Source organism: Macaca fascicularis, chromosome 2 (genome assembly GCF_037993035.2).
Source record: "Macaca fascicularis isolate 582-1 chromosome 2, T2T-MFA8v1.1".
NCBI lineage: Eukaryota > Metazoa > Chordata > Mammalia > Primates > Cercopithecidae > Macaca > Macaca fascicularis.
Window position 1 is genome coordinate 81,630,663 of NC_088376.1, and position 23,101 is coordinate 81,653,763.

At 37.4% G+C, this 23,101-nt stretch overlaps 1 protein-coding gene across 50 annotated transcripts in view; it reads right to left on the reverse strand.

Moving 5' to 3' along the window:
- The window catches only part of PHC3 (polyhomeotic homolog 3), a 94,318-nt gene that overhangs the window by 31,640 nt on the left and 39,577 nt on the right, over positions 1-23,101 (reverse strand). For 27 of the 50 annotated variants that reach the window (XR_012430852.1, XR_012430837.1, XR_012430845.1 and 24 more), the window contains 3 exons: positions 17,810-18,056; positions 10,083-10,951; positions 4,005-4,158 (listed from right to left, as the gene is read on the reverse strand). Coding sequence is in view for 18 of the 50 variants with exons in the window: in XM_005546357.4 (XP_005546414.1) it covers positions 4,005-4,158; positions 10,083-10,951; positions 17,810-18,056 (1,270 nt within the window). In the remaining 32 variants the exon portion in view is untranslated. Of the gene's footprint in view, positions 1-4,004; positions 4,159-9,743; positions 9,813-10,082; positions 10,952-17,809; positions 18,057-23,101 lie in introns of all 50 variants that reach the window. The other 23 variants (XR_012430840.1, XR_006696151.2, XR_012430831.1 and 20 more) reach the window with 2 other exon arrangements.

A 23,101-nucleotide genomic window follows, 5' to 3' on the forward strand; every position in this document is an offset into this window, starting at 1 on the left:
ATATTTTCAGTAGAGACGGGGTTTCACCATGTTAGCCAGGATGGTCTCTATCTCCCAGACCTTGTGATCCGCCTGCCTCGGCCTCCCAAAGTGCTGGTATTAACAGGCGTGAGCCACTCACTGCACCTTGCTGCCTGGATAATTTTTTTAAAATGTTTTTTGTAGAGATGGTGTCTCACTTTGTTGCCCAGCTGATCTGTAACTCCTAGACTCAAGTGATCCTCCTGCCTCAGCGTCTCAAAGTGCTGAGATTACAGGTATAAGCCACCATGCCCAGCCTTCACAGCAGTTATATCCATAAATCAATCTAGTTTCGCCAAATAATCCACCAAAACAAACTGTACTGGAAAACCTGTTTAAAGTCACACAAAGTCACACAATCTATAAAAAGCAAAAGAAAAAAAAAAAAGAAAAAATCAGCAGAAAATGTTAATTTGCTAATTTCTAGGAACAAATACACAATTGTACAAATCTGTTATCAAACTGAAGAACTTCACAAAAATCCTATCTCACATACCAACTCTTCACATGTACTTCTAGGAGGGGACAAAGGATGAAAGATTAAAAATTCTGAAGTAGGACTGAAAGGTACTTTTCTATAGAATGGAAAAAACAAATCTATGAAGAACTGAAACCTAAACTAAAATTTTAATGTCCCTTACAGATTTAGAGATAAGAGATACTTTACTTTTAAAATATAAAGCTGCATTAAGTATAGTTTGGTATGTTCAAGAAATAAAGTTTGCTGTATGTTCTAATTAATATCCAGATCATATGCATAAATGTACCAAACTTACAGTCCTAAATTTTGTTCAAAATAGAGCTGTAAATTACTCTTTGAAGATGGTAATAGCTATTTACATAAGTTGTAAAAATCGAAAACATGAGAAACATTCATGTATTATAATAGAAAAAGAAACACAATTATTATGCCCTCTAGATTTAAGAGAAGTATGAGAGAAAACCCAAGTTCTAACTGATAAGATTTTGCCACAAATCTGTCTATTCTCAGTATCACTTACTGAACAAGAGATGTGAGATTTTTCTTTTTGTATAGATGCTTTTTACTTTCAAAGCATTTTAAAGATTTATAACAACTGAATCCCAGATGGAAACAAGTCTATTTCTGCAAGTTAGTTTATTTCAAGATTTGATAAGAGTTACTGTAAAAAAATTATCCTGTGCTTTAGTTCACCCTCAAATATTACAGAAGAGTAATAAGTATGAGGTAAATTATAGGAAGATTCAAGTCTACATTGTACTTTGACAATTTAGCCAGAGAGACGTGCTTGTCAGGATCTCAGACTACATTCCTGAGGAAAATATGGAAAGATACTCGTGTTCCAATATTTCAGAAATGTTTAAACTTCCTTCAAGTACTATTAGTAATGCTTATTTTGTAATTAAATCACAACTAAAATGTAAGTTTACTATTCAATAAAACTGACATTTATTTTTTTTAACTCTCATCTCATGACAGATTAGCAATAAAACTTACATCTCTGCCTTTAAATCAAAACTCCAGGAAATCCGCAGCAACATAAAACCGTTTCAGTGTAAACCACAAAGATTTGATACTAAAAACTTTCTTAAGTCTTTTGAGGTATTACTTTGAATAAAAAGGCAATAATAGACCAGGTGCAGTGGCTCATGTCTGTAATCCCAGCACTTTGAGAGGCCAAAGTGGGTGGATCGCCTGAGGTCGAGAGTTCGAGGCCAACATGGTGAAACCCTGTGTCTACTAAAATACAAAAATTAGCCAGACGCCTGTAATCCCAGCTACTCGGAATGCTGAGGCAGAAGAATCACTTGAACCCAGGAGGCAGAAGCTGCAGTGAGCCGAGATCGTGCCACTGCACTCCAGCCTGGGCGACAGAGCCAGACTCTGTCTCAAAGAAAAAAAAAAAAAGCAGTAATATAAAACTCACCTTAAATATTTTATATAAGTTTATTGACTAAATGTTTTCTACTTTTCAGGAGGGGGAAAAGTTAAAAGAAAATTAAATTTCCCCTTTTAGGCTCTCTAGAGATTTGCGATAGTAGTGAGGGAATAGAAGCTCGAGAGAAAAGAAGGGAAGGGGATATGGCACGCTAAAGAAAGCAGAGGGCAAGTGTTGCCTGGACAGCAGACAGGGACAGTGTCCCATAACAGTTTGTTTCCATGCCTGTTGTAGTAGTCCGTCTTAACTGAAAATGATAATGAGGGCAATGTACATATTCAATAGAACAGAATACGTACAACAAAGCCAGAACCAAGATCAGTATTATTCAGATCAGGCGTCAGCAAACTTTCCATAAATGGTCATATGGTTTCTACAACTACTTAACTTTGTGGTTAGTAAAAAGCAGCCACAATATCTGAACAAATGAGTGTGTGGCTATGTTTCACAGAACTCTATTTATGGACAATGAAATTTGAATTTTACATATATTTTCATGACATGAACGATTATTCTTCTTTTGATTATTTTCAACCATTCAGAAATGTAAAAACCATCATTAGCTTGGACCATACAAAAATAAGCAGCAAGCCATGCATGGTGGAGAGCACCTGTACTACCAGCTATTCAGGAGGCTGAGGCAGGATTACATGAGCTCAGCAGTTAAGAGGCCAACCTGGGCAACAAAGTGAGACCCTGTCTCTTAAAAAAAAAGAGAAAGAAAATAGGCAGCAGAAAAGATCTGAACAGTGAGCAGTGTGCCAACCTCTAACCCTAACATTCATAAATATTAAAAATTAACATGAAACATTTATGTTTAGTAAAATACCTAGGATACACAGTAGCTTTGTGAGGAGGCACATACAGGAGATTTGTTTGAACTCATAAACAGCACTGAAATCGTGAATAAGACTTTGAATGGTTAAGCACAAGAACTTTTTTTTAAGAGACAACTTTTTTTTGTAGCTCCGTTGTACAGGCTGAACTTGAACTCCAGGGCTCAAGTGATGCTCCTACCTCAGCCTCCAACAAAGCTGGGACTCCAGGCATGCACCAACAAGCCCAGGTAAGAATTTTTTTAATTCATGTCTTACAAATTCTTGTAAGAATTTAGTGAGGTTTAACTTAAGTACTATAAATACTAAAGAACACTTTTGAAAGCACTTACTCAGTCTGAATCACAAACAATTGTGAGGAATATCACATATGGCTTAGAATATTTCATGATTTTTGGAAAGTATAATTTAAATCTTTTGAAAGAATTTTCATTTATTCTAATTTTTTAACTAGAAATAGCCTGATACATGAATGTGAATGAGCATATGAAACATGTCTGCACAAACCACTGAAAATATAGAAGCCTGAAATGATAGGTTTTCATTTGGATGGTACTGAACAATTTGTAAGTTATTGAGCTTCCCTGCTATCAAAGAATTTTCCAGGCTGGGCATGGTAGCTCACACCTGTAATCCCAGCACTTTGGGAAGCCGAGGCAAGAGGATCACCTGTACCCAGGAGTTTGAGACAAGCCTGGGCAACAGGATGAGATCCTAACTCTACAAAAATAAAAAATTAGCCAAGTGTGCTGGAAGGTTCCTGTAGACCCAGCCATTTGGAAGCTGGGGCAGAAGAATCACTTGAGCCCAGGAGATCGGGGTTGCAATGAGCTATGATTGAGCCTGGATGACACAGTGAGACCCTGTCTCAAAAAAAGAATCTTAAACTCAAATCTGTATTTTGTTACAATTAACTACCATAACAAATTCGTTTAATATCATCTCTAGTGAAGAAACAGGCTGGGTGCAATGGCTCGCACCTGTAATCCCGACACTTTGCAAGGCCAAAGCAGGAGAATCGCTAAAGGCCAGTAGTTCAAGACCAGCTTAAGCAACATAGTAAGACCTCGTCTCTACAAAAAATAAAAAATGAGCCAGGTGTAATGGCGTGTACCTGTAGTTCCAGCTACAAAAAGAGGGGAAAGGAGGAGAGGGAAAAAAATCAACTTTTCCTATTATTAACATTTATCAAATAGAAAAATTCCCACAAATGTTGGTATTTTCTCACCTAACAAAGGATGTTCAGAAGTCAAATCTTCTCCTCTCCCCACAGTTATAGCTGCTGGAGACAAAGTGGGTGGTGGTGGGGTTCTATCCATCCGGACACATTCATCTGACTCTTCTGGCATTTCTTCTTCACACACATCTTCTACCTGATAAACCTGCAATGACAAACCACACTGCCTTAAAATGTTTCCAAAACTAAATTTAATCAAGTGTTCTTAATTTCAGAAAACTAAATTCTATGTGTATTAAATTTAAAAACAAGGCAAAAATGACTACTGACAGGCTGAAAGGAAAACTTTAAAATTGCTCAAATGAAGTTTTTCATATTTCTTGATAATATTTGACTGAAAGCAAGCTGTGAATCAGTATCTACACCAAAAATCACTAAGGTTTCAAAAAAGGATAGTCAAGTCTGAACATATTTTTAATTTTGATAATTAAAAAATACAAATAAAATAACGATTTTGGGAATTCAACTGTTTTTGTTAGCTTCTAACTGTCATGACTCAAAACAGATACTAACATTTTTCACAGGCACACTAAGTAAATCCCCACAATGACACATTATATTAGGACACGTAGGATTCTATCCCAGGCTCTTCCTTATTATTATGTAATTTAAAGATTAAATTATAAAAAGTAACATCTGAGAATCTACAAAAATGATATGCAATTACATCTCTCCTTTTCTGTTCTACTCAACAATCTAATGACTCTTTATACAGTAATATGCAAACAGAAAATATCTTTCCTTGAAATACACACACATACACACACACACACAGCCTAAGCTCTTTGACACCTTATTTTTTTACTCTTTTTATAATGTTCCATACTTATGGGAGAAAAGTTTTTAAGTCTATAACTTAACCACCTTGTTATCCAATTGTATAAGATTATACTTAAGAAGGAAAATGGAGCCAGGTGCAGTGGCTCATGCCTGCAATCCAGCACTTTGGGAGGCCGAGGTGGGTGGATCACCGGAGGTCAGGAGTTCCACACCAGCCTGGTCAACATGGTGAAACCCTGCGTCTACTAAAAAAAAAAATACAAAAAGTAGCCAGACATAGTGGCAGGTGCCTGTAGTTCCAGCTACTTGGGAGGCTGAATCAAGAGAATCACTTGAACCTGGGAGACAGAGGTTGCAGTGAGCCAAGATCAGGCCACTGCACTCCAGCCTGGGTGACAGAGTGAGACTCCATCTCAAAAAAAAGAAAAAGGAAAATGGAATTGAAAGCAACCTGAGAAGGAGCTATGTAAGTAGAAATACTTTTTTTTTTTTTTTTTTTGACGGAGTCTCGCCCTGTTGCCAGGCTGGAGCGCAGTGGTGCGAACTCAGCTCACTGCAATCTCTGCCTCACGGGTTCATGTGATTCTCCTGCCTCAGCCACATGCCACCACGCCCAGCTAATTTTTTGTACTTTTTAGTAGAGACGGGGTTTCACCAGGTTGGCCATGATGGTCTTGATCTCTTGACCTCGTGATCTGCCCGGCTTGGCCTCCCAAAATGCTGGGATTACAGGCATGAGCCACCATGCCAGGCCAATATCTTATTATTAATGTTTCCATTTCAAAGAATACTTCTAGAGATTGACATGGGTATTTTAATTTATCATTTATTATTTACTTAACCATTATTTATGAAAAATGATTACTAAACACAAAACCATAAGAGTTAATTTCCCTTCTTTTACCTATAAAGTTTATTACTTAAGTTTACAAAAATTATGAGTTTTTAAAATCTTATTTAACCAAACTGACTATTCTTCCCGTTAAAAAAATGTTTTTTGAGAAAGGGTCTCACTCTGCTGCCCAGGCTGGAGAGCAGTGGCTCCATCATGGCTCACTCAGCCTTGACCTCCAGGCTCAGGCTCCTGAGTAGCTGGGACCACAGATGTTCACTAACACGCCCAGCTAATTTTAAAATGTTTTTTTGTAGAGATGAGGTCTCACCATGTTGCCCAGGCTGGTCTCAAACTCCTGGGCTCAAGTGATCCTCCTGCCTTGGCCTCTCAAAGTGCTGGGATTACAGGCATGAGCCACCGCACACCTAGCCCCATAAATGTTAAAAAACAAACAAACAAAAAAACTTCCAACATTCACAAGAAACCTTTCAGTGACATCTAATATTGTGTGCATTTTTAATCAAACAATTTTAAAAGTTTGATGTTTTAAGGTATATAAAATTGTATATAAAAGTGGTCAGGATTTCTGAAACCAAAAAACCCATGTGTTGTAAAAGGGACAATCAAGCTTCATCTATAAGGATATAACAATAAGTTATAAAGGTAACAATAGGTGACAGTCAAAACTAAACTAAAATAAATAATCTTTCCAAGGCTCCACTAAGAATAAAACATCTTCTTTTGTCTTTTGTACAACTTTAAAATTCTACTGTTGCTGGATAATTTTATATCAAATATAATATTATACCAAATATAAAATTCAGAACCATGATCTGAATCAGCTACAAAGTAGGCAACATTTTTTAAAGTTATTCGCTCACAACCCTGCACCTGGAAACTAAGACAGATTAGATTCTGTGCCTCATGCCTGAATCTCAAAAGTGAAAGCAGTCATTTGTTATTGCTCAGAGCAACAATTATACCTGCTACATCTGTTCATGATGATAACGGTTTTTTAAATGATGATAGCGCCCAATATAGGTAAAATCATTCTAAAAAGCGTCTGGGTATTAAGAAAAAAAATCTAGTCCCCAAGGGTAAGTGCTGTCACAGTGAAAACTTTAATTTGCCTTAGTGTTAGAAATGTTAATTCAGAGATAATTAAACAAATATGGTTTTATCAACCAGCTCAATTTTATCTATGTAGCATTCCTTCAGTTCCTTCGGTATAATAGATAGTACTTTTCTTCCCAAGAACATGATCTTTGCTTAAAATGCTGAAACTCTCTTTAATCCTAATGCAGTTACATGTTATTCAAACATCTGCTAGAGCATCTTTTAAGAAATCAAAGCTTGATCATACATAGAATTCTGATTTTTAAAAACAACAGAAGAATTTAAAGGATGAAAAAAGCCATAACACAAACAGCATATTTTGAAATAATCCACCAAATACTGTAAAATACTTTCCACTCATTATACTTAAAGCTAACTATATGTACTTCCAGAACTCTCATATAAAGACGAAATAAGTGCATGAACAAAAGAAGTAGGCAAAAACAAATCTGTCACAGACATCTGGCACAATCAGCATTAACAAATCTAAATGCAACAACTAAAATGTTGAAAAAAGCAAAGTAGAGGTTTTGCTCACTTACAAGATCATTAGGAAACTGCACATCACAATTACTGTTTAGCTCATAACTATAACTATTCTAAAAATAACAAAGACTGCCAAACTTACCTCAATAAAGTCCAATATTCCCATCTGTTTCCCTTTCCTAAATAAACTGAGGAATATTTGTTTATTAGTTCTAAATTATCTACCCTCAACATATTTATATCCAAATGTCAATAAAAAACTTTAATTCTTAAGTATCTTTAAAAAATCCTGATTTTACTTTGAAAATTCACCCTGATCTTTCAAATTTCCACATGTCTTAAAAAATACAACTTTCTACCTTTAAGTATTTGAAACAACCAGAAAAATATAAACTGTGAAGAAATGTGTTTTAATGGAAAAAATAACACATTTGGTCAAAGGTAATAAAAAAATAGAAGTTAAATTATTAAAGAGTTATGTTACCCAAAGAAAGATAAAAGATTAAAAAATATTTAGAAAGGTAACATAGAAATATTCATAGCAAGCATAATAACCATATCAGTGATAGCAGAGAAAGTTATTAATATCATTTTTTAAACTTCCAAAAATGTTTTAAGGTAGAAGTGCAGGAGGCAAGAAAATATTTTTGGCTTTAGTTTTTAAAGTATTATGTTCCAAATATATACATTTCTCTTTCCCTCTCTCTCTCTCTTTCTCTTTTTTCTGAGACAGAGTCTTACTCTGTCACCCAACCTCGAGTGCAGTGGTGCGATCTCGGCTCACTGCAACCTCTGCCTTGCAGGTTCAAGCCATTCTTGTGCCTCAGTCTCCCAAGCAGCTGGGATTACAGGCATTCGCCACCATGCCCAGCTAATTTTTGTATTTTTAGTAGAGATGGGGTTTCTCTATGTTGGCCAGGCTGGTCTTGAACTCCTGACCTCAGGTGATCCACCTGCCTTGGCCTCCCAAAGTGCTGGGATTACAGGTGTGAGGCACAACACCCAGCCTTATATTTCTATCCCAAATTTGCTCCTCCATAGCTTCCCCTAATATAAACAATTAAAAAAATACAAGGACTATAAAGAAGTATTTTTTACTTGTTTTTTTTTGTTTTTTAATTGTATTTTTTTCTTTTCTATTATGCCCTATCTGGAAACTGCCTTACTTTTTACTGGTTAAAAACCAAATCACTGAACTAGGTAGTGAGAAAGTAATTTAAATTAAAAATTTTTTGAAGGTGCTGTACACTTCCTAAACTCCTGTTTTTGTTACAATATCCACAGTAAACTCCAAAAATCTATTGAAAGAAAATATAGACATGATAACTGAATGACAAACTTTAAAAAAAAATTTCTTTCCCTTTTTTTGAGACAAAGTTTTGCTCAGTTACCCAGGCCACAATCTCAGCCCACTGCAACCTCCACCTCCCAGGTTCAAGTGATTCTCCTGCCTCAGCACCCCGAGTAGCTGGGATTACAGGCATGGCCACCACTCCTGGGTAATTTTTTTATTTTTTTGTGTAGACAGGGTTTCGTCTTGTTTGCCAGGCTGGTCTCGAATTCCTGAGCTCAGGTGATCAGCCCACCTCAGCCTCCCAAAGTGCTAGGATTACAGGTGTGAGCCACCACACCCAGTCAAGTTCTAATTTTAATAAAAATTCACAGAAAGAAGAATTCAATCTCTTTGTGCCTATTAAGATCAGTCAGAATGACAAGAATACAAAAATCTATACATTTGTTTCATGAGAATCAAAATGCTTTCCATTAAGGAACATTGAGGATAATCCAAGTATGAAAAGAAAAAACAAGTATTAATAATAAAAAATACTTTGAAACTCCTTTCTGAGCTAGTATTTATTAGCTTTTAGGTGACAAAATCTCTTGGATGAGATGTAATACAAAACCTCCCTTTAGGAAGATTCTTCTCCTCAGTTACAAATTATGAATCTGACCCTTCTGACTAAACAATTAGAGACCTTATTTCAGTTTTATAAATCTTAAAATGTCTTTTAGAGAATGTTTAAAGAAAAGTATTTTTCAAGATAATTTTCCTTTCTAGGCAACAAGTAATTGCTTTTAGAGGTTATTCTTAAAAATTCCACTACAATCTCAATTATTCAAAACTTTTACTCCTCCAAACGGATTTTTTCATCCTCAGTATTAAATTTATCCACCAAGATTTTTTGAGCTTTTTAAGTGAGAAATATTTTAAGTACATATTTTCTCTCAGTGGAAATAAAAAACCATTAAGTTTAATAATTCTATAAGATGGTCTACAGTTAAATTTTTGGCAAAGCTGGACTCTCTCCTAGAATAAATTTTTTAATAAAATTTCAACTACAAAGGATAATTTTGCCAAAAAACTACATCATATAAGCATACCTCCAACTTGAAACAAAATCCCCTAAAGGCCCAGGACTTCAGGATGCATAAAACTAAAAGGATTAGGCTAGATAAACCACACGTTTTGAGAACATACAAGCCAACAGAAGGGATCTATGAAGGATAATCACCTTAAGAGAAAAAACTTTGTGCAGATGACACTGGTTCAAATGCATTCCCTTGGGGAAAAAAAATCAACTCTGTAAAGATAGCAGATGGATTTGTTTAAATAGTAATAAAATTAACGAGGGACTTTAATTACCATCACAAATTATAAAGCATGCAACCATACTAAACAAACAACGGCATTTTTTTTGCCCATACAGCATGTTTGTCAGACTACTGACACATGGAAATTTCAAGCTTTTTTAGTTCATAGGCATTTAGATCTTGCAATAAAATATAGTGTGGGAAAAAATCGTTTTTACTTTCAGTTCAGCAAGAAAGTCAAAGAGCTTCCAAGGGCTTACCACTGGAGGATCAACAGGTGCTGGTGGTTGCACTTGTAGGTTTACCGCAACCGTCTGTGGAGGAGGAAGAGTCTGAAATGGCAACTGGACCAAAGCTTCTGCAGCTGGAAGCTCCTCTTCTGACACCAAAGCATTCTGCACCAAAACCTGGCCCTGGGACAGAATTTCAGGCTGCACTTGTAAAGACTGCATAGACTGCAAGGGCAGTGGTGGAATCTGAGCTGGAGGAGATGTCGACATCTGTGGAGGACTTGCAATTGGAATTGGAGAGGACTGCAGGGATGAATATTGCTGGTGTGATGGAGAGACAATCTGCTGGCCTGGGGATACCAAGGCAGACTGCTGAACTGGGCCAATGTGTACAACAGGGGAAGCTGGAAGTGGAAGATGGGATGGAAGATTCAACTGTGCTGTAGGTTGTACCTGATTAGCAGTGGACTGCTGCAAATTTGGCCCTGGCTGGAGAGCTGATGACACAAGAGGGTGTGGCTGAATAAGTGCTTGTGGATGAATAATTATAGTAGGAGACTGACTTGGTGAATGAGGTGGTGGAGGAGACACCACTACAGACTGTTGTGCTGACTGTGACTGATTAGGAGACACTGTTAAAGGAGGCGGATGACTCTGAATCGGTGAACAATGCTGTGACTGGGCATTACTGGGAGCTGGAGGAAGCCCATGGTTCTGGAGTGGTATACAGTGCTGGGATGGGGGTGGGTCTTGAGTTGAATTCTGAAGTGTGATTGGCTGAATTTGCTGTTGCTGCTGTTGTAATATCAGCTGATGATGGGAAACTTTGGAAGGTGGTGAATGAAGAGGAATCTGCTGATGTTTTATTAGAGAATGAGGCTGAATTGGAGAATATGAAGCTGTGAGAGAAAAAAATGACAATTAGTATTGATTTCAAAAATACAGAAATGTGTAAATAACTCTAAAGGAAAAAGTGTTCATATCAGAAGGTCATAATCATCAGAATTCTATTACAAGTTTTCCAGACAAGAGTAATTTGAAAAAAAAAAAAATTTTTTTTTTTTTTTGAGACAGAGTCTTGCTCTTGTCACCCAGACTGGGGAGCAGTGGCACAATCTCAGTTCACTGCAACCCTCCACCTCCCTGGTTCAAGCGATTCTCCTGTCTCTGCCTCCCGAGTAGCTGGGATTACAGGCACCCACAACCACGCCCGGCTAACTTCTGTACTTTCAGTAGAGACGGATTTCACCACGTTGGCCAGGATGGTCTTGAAACCTGACCTCAAGTGATCTGCCCAACTCAGCCTCCCAAAGTGCTGGGATTACAAGTGTAAGCCACCACGCCTGGCCTGAATATTTAATGACAAACAGGTTTTCCTTGGAAAACTTTAAAATATCATAAAATATACTGTATTGTGATAAGTTCTAAAAGAAAACTGCCTAAAACTTAATAATCTGAATCTGTACATAGTTTGTTCTTATTATATTTTATAGGTCACCTGAATATCTGCATTAACTTTTAGCAAAGTTTATACACTTGAATTTCTTCTTTGTGGGAAAAGAGGAGTATCATCACAGAACAAGTATAACATATATAAAGATAACTTCAAAATCATAAAAAGGCTACAATAAAATTCATAAAATAAAGATCTCATCCTTTCTAATCCATATCTAAACTTGCTTCCAACTAATAGGGTAATTACTTATAAAGCTTTCCAAATGAGTTTCCATTTTTGAGCTGAGATGAGGGTATATCATTTGACCCAGGAAGAGAAAATGTTTTGTATAATAATTTAATGTGATTAAGCAAAAGACGTGTAAATCCTGTAGCACAGTTAAATAATCACTGTAACTAAGAACTGAAACTCAGGGGCCATTCTAAATCTAGGAAAACACTAGTTTTGCTTGCAGAGAATGAGACAATCAGAAGCCCATGCTACCTAAATAAGGGATTTTGTTAACCTTTTTCCCTCACCAAAAAAACCCTTCAATGACTGATGTGACAGTATGAGGTTTTCTCCACAAAGAAGCCACTCGCAACAGGAATAAATATATGTAAGAATTAGCACAATCAAACGGTAGGGAGCCCCCCATCATTATGCCTTTTCTGCAAACTGGTGACACATGTTTATAGAAAGGGAGATGCTGGTGAAATCCTCCCTAAGAATGGAAACTGAGTTCACAAGAAGATAAATTGAAACAATTGCTTAATGTTAATATCAGGTAAAAATTACACAAATTTAACACAGATTTAAAGACAGGGCAATTTTTTTTCCTAACCTTGGAATATTAGGAGAAAGACTATATTATACCTTACATCTATTTTTGTGTTCAACCACATTTGTAACAACTTTATAAAAATTTTCCATAACTTTTTAAAAAAACATTTTTATATTTGGTTATTATTTTAAAATTTTGGAATCCTTTACAGAAATTAACATCTGATTAACATCCAAAAAAGAGGCATTTACAAAGTTCAATAAATATCCACTAATTGTTTAAATAAAATTAAAAAAAGGAAATCAACAAAATAATTTTCATATAATAATATAATATCTAGGGCTAGTACTTTACACTAAGACTGAAAATTTTATGTCAGCCCTTTAAAACTGTGTTGATACAGACTATGCTATACAGTATTCAAAAAGGGTGAATTAACTAAATCTTGGATTTCTATAGAGTGCCCTTCATCCAAGGGACTCAAAGTGCTTTCACATGTCTCTCATTCATACTTACAAAATGCCTGTGGTATAAGTGGGTATTATTATTTCCCTCCTACAGATAAGTAAATAGATTTTTTTGCAAGCGTAAGAGCAAAGGCCCACTTCAATTCAACTTTGTAAGTAAAGTTTTAAGTTAAATTTACCATACTCTTGAAGTACTATGGATATTATATCTACTAGAATAACAATTCTGGCTGGGCACGATGGCTCATGCCCATAATCCCAGCACTTTGGGAGGCGGAGGCAGGAGGATCACCTGAGGTCAGGAGTTCAAGCCCAGACTGGCCAACTTGGTGAAACCCCATCTCTACTAAAAATACAAAAATTAGCCAGGCGTGGTAACACATGCCTGTAAAACCAGCTACTACTCAGGAGGCTGAGGTGGGAAAATTGCTTGAACTCAGGAGGCGAAAGTTGCAGTGAGCCAAGATCGCGCCATTGCAACTCCAACCTGGGCAACAGAGGGAGACGCCGTCTCAAAAAAAAAAAGAGTAACAATTCTTTCTATGCTCTGGTAAGTAAGCAATCTTTTTATATCCTAGAGCTGTGACAATCCAATAGATTAGCAATCTATCCTTTCATCTAAATTACATTTTTCTTGGATCAGAAATCAAAGTATGTTTATATTAGTCCATAAGTCCAACTGATAAGCACATATATTACAGAATTATGTGGCTATGTGAAGCAATACCTCTGTCAAAGAAAACACCTAGTGCTCTGAAATAAAAATCCTATCATGTTGGTTAATTTCTCTAATTTTAATAAACATCTTCTTAGGGTGGCTTTATAGTCAGAGAATTAATGGCTGACATCATCTCTCACATATATATAATTCTATTATTTAAGTAACACGTATTGGCTGGGCGCAGTGGCTCACGCCTGTAATCCCAGCACTTTGGGAGGCCAAGGCGGGCGGATCACGAGGTCAGGAGATCAAGACCATGGTGAAACCCTGTCTCTACTAAAAATACAAAAAATTAGCCAGGCACAGTGGCGAGTGCCTGTAGTCCCAGCTACTTGGGAGGCTGAGAGGTAGGAGAATGGCGTGAACCCAGGAGGCCGAGCTTGCAGTGAGCCAAGATTGTGCCACTGCACTCCAGTCTGGGAGACAGTGCAAGACTCCATCTCAAAAAAAAAAAAGTAACACAAACTATTTCATTCAGTACAACAATCCCATGAAAGTGACAGGGTACTATACCAATCCAACACATTACAGATGAAGAAACTGTGAGTAGTTAAGTGACTTGCCTAAAATCATCTGGCTATTAAGGACAGCGTTAGGTCTAAAAGAACCTATGATCCTAACTGAGTCTAGGGCCCTGCTATGGACTGAGTGTGGGACAAAATTCATATGCTGAAGCCCTAACTCCCAATGTGTATTTGTAGATGGGGCCTCTAAGGAAATAACGAAGGTTAAATGAGGTCATAGGGTGGGGCCCCGACATGACATGATTTGTGCCCTTTTAAGAAAAGACATCAGAGAGCTTCTGCTCCCTCCACCCACCACACACTCAAGAAAAGGCCAGGTGAGCACATCTGCAAGCCAGGAAGTGAGCCCTCACCAGAAACTGAACATTGCCAGACCTTGATCTTGGGCTTTCCAGCCTCCAGGACTGTGAGAAAATTAATTTCTGCTCTTTAAGCCATGGTCTATAGTATTCTGTTAGGGCAGCTGGAGCAGATTAATTAATACAGGACCTTCTCACTACACAATGAACTAATGTCTACAAAAAACAGTATATATTTTTCCAATTAAACTAGTTTCATAAAATCTCTAAAAACTGTGATAAAAAAAACTTCAGCTCTAATACAGTTCATATTTCCAGACATTTAAAGTTTGACCTTATTTTGTATATTAAAAATAGAATTTACTAAGTATCAAGTGGAAATTCCACCTTCAAAAAGAAATGATAAAGAAAACCAAGTTACTTTAGCACCCTAAAAATACATATAAGAAAACAATATCCATGTACACTACGATAATTATTAGACCACACTACATTAGAATACAAGTAGATTGTTTTACATTTAAAATGACTTGAAGGAACATTTTTCTTATTGAGGACAAATAATCAATTTAGAATCTCTCAAAATATCTTAGCTTCAGATTAACTTTTTTTTTTTTTTTTTTTTTTTTAAAGACTTGAGTCTCGCTCTGTTGCCAGGCTGGAATGCAGTGGTGCGATCTCGGCTCACTGCAACCTCCGCCTCCTAGGTTCAAGTGATTCTCCTGCCTCAGTCTCCCGAGTAGCTGGAATTACAAGCGCGCGCCACCATGCCTGGCTAATTTTTGTATTTTTAGTAGAGACATGGTTTCACCATGTTGGCCAGGATGGTCTTGATCTTTTGACCTTGTGATCTGCCCACCTCAGCCTCCCAAAGTGCTGGGATTATAGGCATGAGCCACTACACCAGGCCGAGATTAACTTCTTACCAATAAAAGCAGAAAAACTAAAAAGGTGAAAAATATAGCTATAGCCTTAATAGAAGATATGAATGGCTTTGAATAACTGCAGTGTAAGGCTTAAGAAACTTTTAAGTAGTTTAGGATTTTCTGAGTGGTTTTGTTTCCAATCAACATCACGGAAAACTGGAGTTTGGGTAATACACATAAGATCTGAATTTGGAATTAAAACTGACCTGAGACTCTGGTGGTTTTGGCTTACTGGTTTCCTCCATACTTACACAAGATATTGACCACCAGAGGAACGCAAACTACAAGCATATTATCACACTATTAATGAAAGAGGGAATAAGCTGCAATTCAGAACTAGGTATTGAGAGTTAAGGGGGACTGAAAAATCCAAAACTAGATCTCCTTGCTTGAACTAACCCTGAAATAGTTCCCAGCTTTCTCTGAAAGTAACATTCTCTTTGGAAAGAAACTAACCTACCCTTCATTATAATTTATCAAAACTTCAGGAATCACTAGAAATTGTCCCTGAGCAGTCATTCTAAGCACCATGGGTCACCACTGCTCCACACTGACTGTCAAAACTGGCCGGATGCTGGTTTGAGGCTGAGAATAGTAGTGTAAAAACAGTAGTGTAAAAACCCAGCTTTTATGCCATACAGAGAGCAGCGCCTAGCACACAGAGGTTTAAAAAAAAAAAAGTGTCTAATTATACTATGAATATATTTATTACTTTATACATTATATCAAAGCCTACTTACATAAGATTCACATTTAACAATTCTAACCATAGTGATACCTAATTAGTACCAATAAGAAAGACTGCAATAATTCCTAAAATACAAGTGGGGAAAAAAAATGAACTATTAATCCAACAAATATGTACCTCCCACCTAATATAGGTAAGTACATACAAGGTACAACTTAGCGCTGTCAAGATACAAAGATGAAAAGGTGAATCTAAAAAGGGATTAAAGAGTTAATGTAAAGTACTAACACAGTGCCTCACACATACATAAATGCTCAATATTATTATCCTACCCTCAAGGAGCTTACTATCTAGCAGAGAAGCTAAGATCAGTATACAAATAACTATAAAAGAAAAAGAACCAGAAGGGACCATACAAGTTCAGAGCGAGGAGAAATTTCTAACTAGGGTAATCAGACAATTCCACAGTTTTGAGATTCAGTGATGTAGATAATGCTGGCAATATTAACACAGGAAACATGAGAAGTGAAATAGGTTTAAGTGGAATATTTTACACTTACACCTAAGTGTAAAACAAGTCTTTAAAAAGTAAAGCAGCGTTATAAAAGGACAGAAAGAAGATGCTTCCCCAATGAGGTTGCTGGAACAAAGGAAGTTGTTTTTTTTTTTGAGACAGAGTCTTGCTCTGTCACCTAGGCTGGAGTGCAGTGGTGCAATCTTGGCTTACTGCAACCTCTGCCTTCTAGGTTCAAGCAACTCTCATACCTCAGCCTCCCAAGTAGCTGGGACTATAGGTGCACACCACCATGCCCCGCTAATTTTTATATTTTTAGTAAAGATGGGGTTTCGCGATATTGGCCAGGCTGGTCTCAAACTCCTGACCTCAAGTGATCCACCATCTCAGCCTCCCAAAGTGTTGGGATTACAGGCATGAGCCACTGCACCCGGCCAGAATTTTTTTTTTTTAATGAAACATTTATAAGGTGTCTAGCCCAGTGCAACACACATACACATACACACACACATACTCAAATAAGCTACAGTTATAGTGATTTAGAAAAACATGCAGATACATTAAGAATAAGGGAGACCTAATTATGGTTGAGAAACAAAGGAAATGGTCTAGTATGAGAAGATAAAAGATGCTCTAACAATTAAGTACTAAAGAAGGTTTAAAAAAAAAGGTAGGATCAACAACAGGGGCAAATGGTGCTAAGTTTAAGAATACATGTAACTCTTTATCTTATTAAAAGTAAAGAAAGTTCAATCCTGAGAAATTCTGAGATGAATAGAAAGGCAGCAAGGTCACTCTAGATGGCCCCCACATTTTCAGTATGAGAACCATGAGGCAAGATTATCTGGATAAAGTAAAGGATGCACAGGTTGAATTCAAAGCTTGAGAAGAAAGACAATGACTCAGTTCATTGCCTGAGATGATCCTCTCAGAGATGAAATCAAAGACAGAAAAAGGCAACAACATAAGGAAAATAATTATGCATAGTTCTGTGTTTCAAAGTGACAAATTTCTCCCACTGATAACAACTTTAAACAAAATAGTATACTGCTTTTTTATAAGCTTTAAAAATTATCCCACTGAAGTATATTAAATAAACTACAGGCAAATCTTTTTTTAAAGCTAAAAGGTTTTATCAATATAAGGAGAGACCAGCACTTAAAGATGTTAATCAAATGTTATTTGATTTTAAAAAACCTATTATATTGTTACAATTTATTTTATCTGTTGGGCTTTTTTGTCTCTCTTCAAGCTACACATTAAGATTAAATTTATAAAATTCACATTCTAAAATGTTTTAAAGGTGTCACTCCTGTTCAAGTAATCAACATCCTTTGTTTTGCTCTGTCTGCTAAGAAAATGAATAATACAACTATTTTCAACGAAAGTTTTATCCCACCTGGTGCTATTAACTGGTGAATACTCGATGTCCGGGTGACAGCTGTGCTTCGTGATTCCAGACTTGGGCTTTCTCCTTTCTTATTACTTTCTGGAGAAGGATCTCGTTGGCTGATTTTAGAACTGGTCACTGTTGTTTTGTTATGACAAATTGTCAATGACTGAGTTTGACTAGTGCTTTTTGGTGGACCATTCTGTGAGCTAGATAATACACCCAACTTCTGGCTGCGTAATGTTAAATTCTGAACCTAAGAACCACATAACAGAAAATCAGGATGAAAACAGATGGTTTTAATTGATGTGGACATCATTACCATTATGACAATACTGACAACACACTTATATTATGCTTTTCATACGAAAAGCTCCGAGCACTTCAAAGAACTGATTAATCCTTAAGGAAAGAAGAGTTATTATTCTAAATAATCACATCTTAAATATTAAGTGGCAATTTTTTAAAAGACATTAACAGAAAGGAAAGAGGGGGGAGTAAGGGAGGAAGAGAGGGAAGATGAAAGGGGGAGGGGAGGAGGAGGAGGAGAAGGGAGAGAAGGGAAGGATCATAAAGAACTAGATAAAAGCAGTATGTATATACATATAAACAGTGTGTGTATTATACATGTATGAACTATGAATATGAGGAAATTACTGTGCAACATACTGCATTTAAAAGTTACCAGTTCCAGCTATAGAGATTAAGGGGACACTGATCTTGTAAGAAAATTAATTCATCAAATCATCTGCCCCATTGTGAAAATTATGAAAAGCATTTTCAAGAAACTCTTTTAAAAAATTTAGTAAAATTTTGGTGGTGTTGTTATTGAACATTCACTGCCTTTGAAAACTACGTCTCATGAACTGAAAAGACTGTGTGCATGATCCTGAAATGGCTTTCTGTGGTGGCTCCTGCTACACTCAGGGCTATTTGAAACATACTGCCAGTCTGGATGGTAGCAAAGATTATTCCAATTACTCTCAGCTGAGATTCATAACATTTCCAAACAGCAAGAAGCAAGACAGAAAAATCCTTCTCCAAAAGTTGCTGAACTTCTTGTCTATCTAGAATGCATGTACCAAATATATGTAGGCTAGCACTGGCCCTGGGAGAGAAACTGAGATAAAAGAGACTCCAAAGTGACAAAGCAAATGATATACTGCTGCTTTATAAAATGTTCTTCAGTTTCATGTGTTTTCTGTCTCTACATCATTAACTGATGCTCAAAAGCTATACTTTCTTCCAGCACTTTGGGAAGCCAAGGCGGGCAGATCACCTGAGGTAAAGAGTTCAAGACCAGCCTGTCCAACATGGTGAAACCCCATCTCTACTAAAAATACAAAATCAGCCAGGCATGGTGGCACACATCTGTAGCCCCAGCTACTCAGAAGGCTGAGGCAGGAAAATCACTTGAACCCAGGGGGCAGAGGTTGCAGTGAGCCAGGTGGCACCACCACACTCCAGCCTGGGCAACAGAGTGAGACTCTGTCTCCAAAACAAGCTGTCCTTTCTCAGGCTGGGCGTGGGGCCTCACACCTGTAATCCCAGCATTTTGGGAGGCCGACGTGGGTGGATCACTTCAGGTCAGGAGTTTGAGACCAGCCTCGCCAACACAGGGAACCCGTCTCTACTAAAAATATACAAATTAGCCAGGCATGGTGGCGCATGCCTGTAATTCCAGCTACTCGGGAGGCTGAGGCATGAATTCCTTGAGCCTGGGAGGTGGAAGTTGCAGTGAGCCAAGATAATGCGCCATTGCCCCCCAAGTCTGGGTGACAGAGCAAGACACTGTCTCAAAGAAAAAAAAAAAGAAAAACAAAAAGCTATACTTCAGGCCAAAGTTTTCATCAGTTCTATTCTAAGCTACTCAAACAATTTTTTAACTGAAACCATACGGATTGTCTTATCTGATTTTTCTCATATTTCATACCAATGTAAACATAAATGGATAATAACCACTATATTATTAAAGTTTAATGCAAAAACAAAATATACTGGCTGGGCACAGTGGCTCACGCCTGTAATCCCAGCACTTTGGGAGGCTGAGGCAGGCAGATCACAAGGTCGAGACCAGTCTGGCCTATTTGGTGAAACGGCGTCTCTACTAAAAATACAAAAATTAGCCGGGTGTGGTGGCAGGTGCCTGTAGTCCCAGCAACCCAGGAGGCTAAGGCAGGAGAATTGCTTGAAACCCGGAGGCAAGGGTGCAGTGAGCTGAGATCACACCACTGCACTCAAGCCTGGGCAACAGAGTGAGACACTGTCTCAAAAAAAAAAAAAAAAAAAAAAAAGAAGAAGAAATATTAGAATCCAGATTTCTCAGATTGCCACTCAAAGCCCTCCACAACCTAGGCCAAAACCCACTTCAAACCCCCAGTTTCTATTCCTCCAGCCCACAGTTCTCATATTTCACCCAAACTGTTCTGCTCACTATTCTCCAAATATACCTTCCACTTCCTTCATTTGGCGCTCTTATTTAAGCACCTCCTGCCTAAATGCCATCTTTTCTCAAAGCTGTCTTTTGAAGCCAAACCCATTCTTCTAAGCCCAGTAAAATCCCTCTTACCCTACCTAAGAAACATGCCCAAAGTCCCCGGTTAGAAAAGGGTTTCTTCCTCCCTTCTGGAACAACTTTCCCATAGCATTTGGGTCATTACTGGCCTACTGAACTGACAAATATCTAACTTGATTTAGAATTACTAAATGTATGTCTGTGAAATACTGAGACTCGCTAGTAGACTCTCATCTCAACATTCATTTTTATACTCCCTGCAGCTCGGTGCTGCAGACTTAATAGAAACTTCACAAGTCTGAGGTATTCTCCTATGTATGATTTTGAAATACATATTACATGGCTAATTTTTTGGTAAGCACTTAGTTAGTTCTCTTCATCGTGTTCTTATGCTAACATTAAAATCTGTTCATGTTTACCAAAAACATCTCAACAAGTATCTAGAAGAGGCACATTAAAATCTTCCAGGAAGCAAGAGAAAGATAATATAAAATTTAACATTTGCCACAAGTGATCTATAAAGTAGACTGCATAGTAATGATAACCAAAGGATAATAATCTGAAAAACTGGAAAGCATTCCCTCAAATGAAAAGTACATTCACAGTAAATGAGGATTTGACACAATGAACCCTGAAACCTGCAGCATATCCATTTCTATAGAATAATACACTTTGTGTTTTTAATTTTCCTTATGTTTTCTGGAATTCTAAAAGAAAATGTGTATATACTTACATACACTATGTTGTATATATATTATTTATGTGAACACATATATTTTAGAATATGGCTAAAATATCTATGATCATTTTGACTTAAATATTGACATGGTTTAAATAAATTCCAAACATGAAAGCTACACTGCCTAAATATATTACAAAGTTAACTTAGCTGCTGGTGGAAAGATCACATACACAGATTTCCTTGACAGAGCTTCCCTTTTGAAAGAAAACACATCCTTTCTAAGAAGAAGAATATTAGGGCACTCTGATGTCCCACATTCATTTCATCTGAACCTTTCCTTTAATAAAGTTACGAAAACTTTCTGACTTTTTAAAAAGTCTACATTTTGCATGAGTTATTTTTGCTAATTTCACATCTCACATTGTTATAGAGGGCTTCCCTGCCAAAATACCCTCACATCAATTATTTAACTGGAATCTAACAAATACTATGGCAATTATCACAGTATCCCTAAGAGTGAGGGTCATATTGCTGACAGTAGAGCTGAGTTTTTAGCTTTTAAATCCAAAGGGCTGTTTTTTTCCTCAATTCTAAGAGTATTCCCCAGTAAGCCTATCTGGGGAATAAAGAACAGCCCTTCGGATTTACTGGGTCAGATTTATTTTTCTTTTTTCCCTTTTTTTTTTTTGAGACAGAGTCTCACTCAGGCTAGAGGGCAGTGGTTCAATCTCAGCTCACTGCAACCTCCAGCTCCTGGGTTCAAGCAATTCTCCTGCCTCAGCCTCCTGAGTAGCTAGGACTACAGGCCTGTGCCACCATGTCCAGCTAATTTTTGTATTTTTAGTAGAGATGGGGTTTTGCCATGTTGGCCAGGCTCATCTTGAACTTCTGGCCTTAAGCGATCCACCCGCCTCCGCCTCCCAAAGTGCTGGGATTACATATGTGAGCCACTCTGCCAGCCTCTGGGTCAGATTTCTTACTCATCTCTTTTTTTTTTTTTGAGACAGAGGCTTGCTCTGTCACCCACGCAGGAGTGTAGTGGTGCGATCTTGGCTCACTGCAACCTCCACCTCTCAGGTGCAAGCAATTCTCCTGCCTCAGCCTTGTGAGTTAGCCAGGCTGTTTACAGATACCTACCATCACACCTAGCTAATTTTTGTATTTTTAGTAGAGACGTGATTTCACCATGTTGGCCAGGCTAGTCTCACACTCCTGACCTCAAGTGATCTGCCTGCCTTGGCCTCCCAAAGTGCTGGGATTACAGGTGTGAGCCACCATGCCCAGTTCATCTCTTAACACACTCTACCCTATAACATCTTTCCAAAAATCTGTTTTTGTGTCGGTGTGCCAGGTGGAGAGAAGGAATGGAGCATTTAACATAGTAAATAGAAGTGAGATATTCCAAATTTCTCATTTTTTACACTATGGCATAAAAATGTTTAGTACTAAGGAAAAATCAACTGTTGAACTGACTTCTGTTGCTTAAAGAGTATTAAAATACAACTTCAGATTTGGTATTTCACAACTATAAATAAATTTTTTAACTGCAAATATAATTTTAAAACTCAAGAAAGTTATGCAGAAATTTTCCAAAACTAATAGTCTTGAACTTGAGGAAAGTTATCACTGGAGTGCGTAAGTGTGAGCATCACCTACCAATGCCAGCCTCACTCACTGCCATTTCAAAAGTACAGAGAAGAGAAACAATATCCATGGAGAAATTCCTAAAGTTTAATCCATTCCTCCAGCCCCTCAAAAATCTATCCTTGAATTAAGGCCGATCACAGAGGCTCATACCTAGAACACATCAATCTGGACCCCAAAGGCCACTTTTATAAATTATTTTGACTATACACATTAAAAATACCCTTAAATATGAAGTAAGATGTTTTCTTCATGTGTACCAGCAAGACAAATTGTGCTCCTCAGAATACGTTAAAATCAGCTGTGTTTTCCTAAGCAGGTCGTTAGTTTGTTTTACCTTGGAAACTATAAATTCTTTTTTTTTTTTTTTTTTTTTTGAGACAGGGTCTCACTTTATCACCCAGTCTGGAATGCAGTGGCTCGATCTTGGCTCACTGCAGCCTCAACCTCCTGGGCTCAA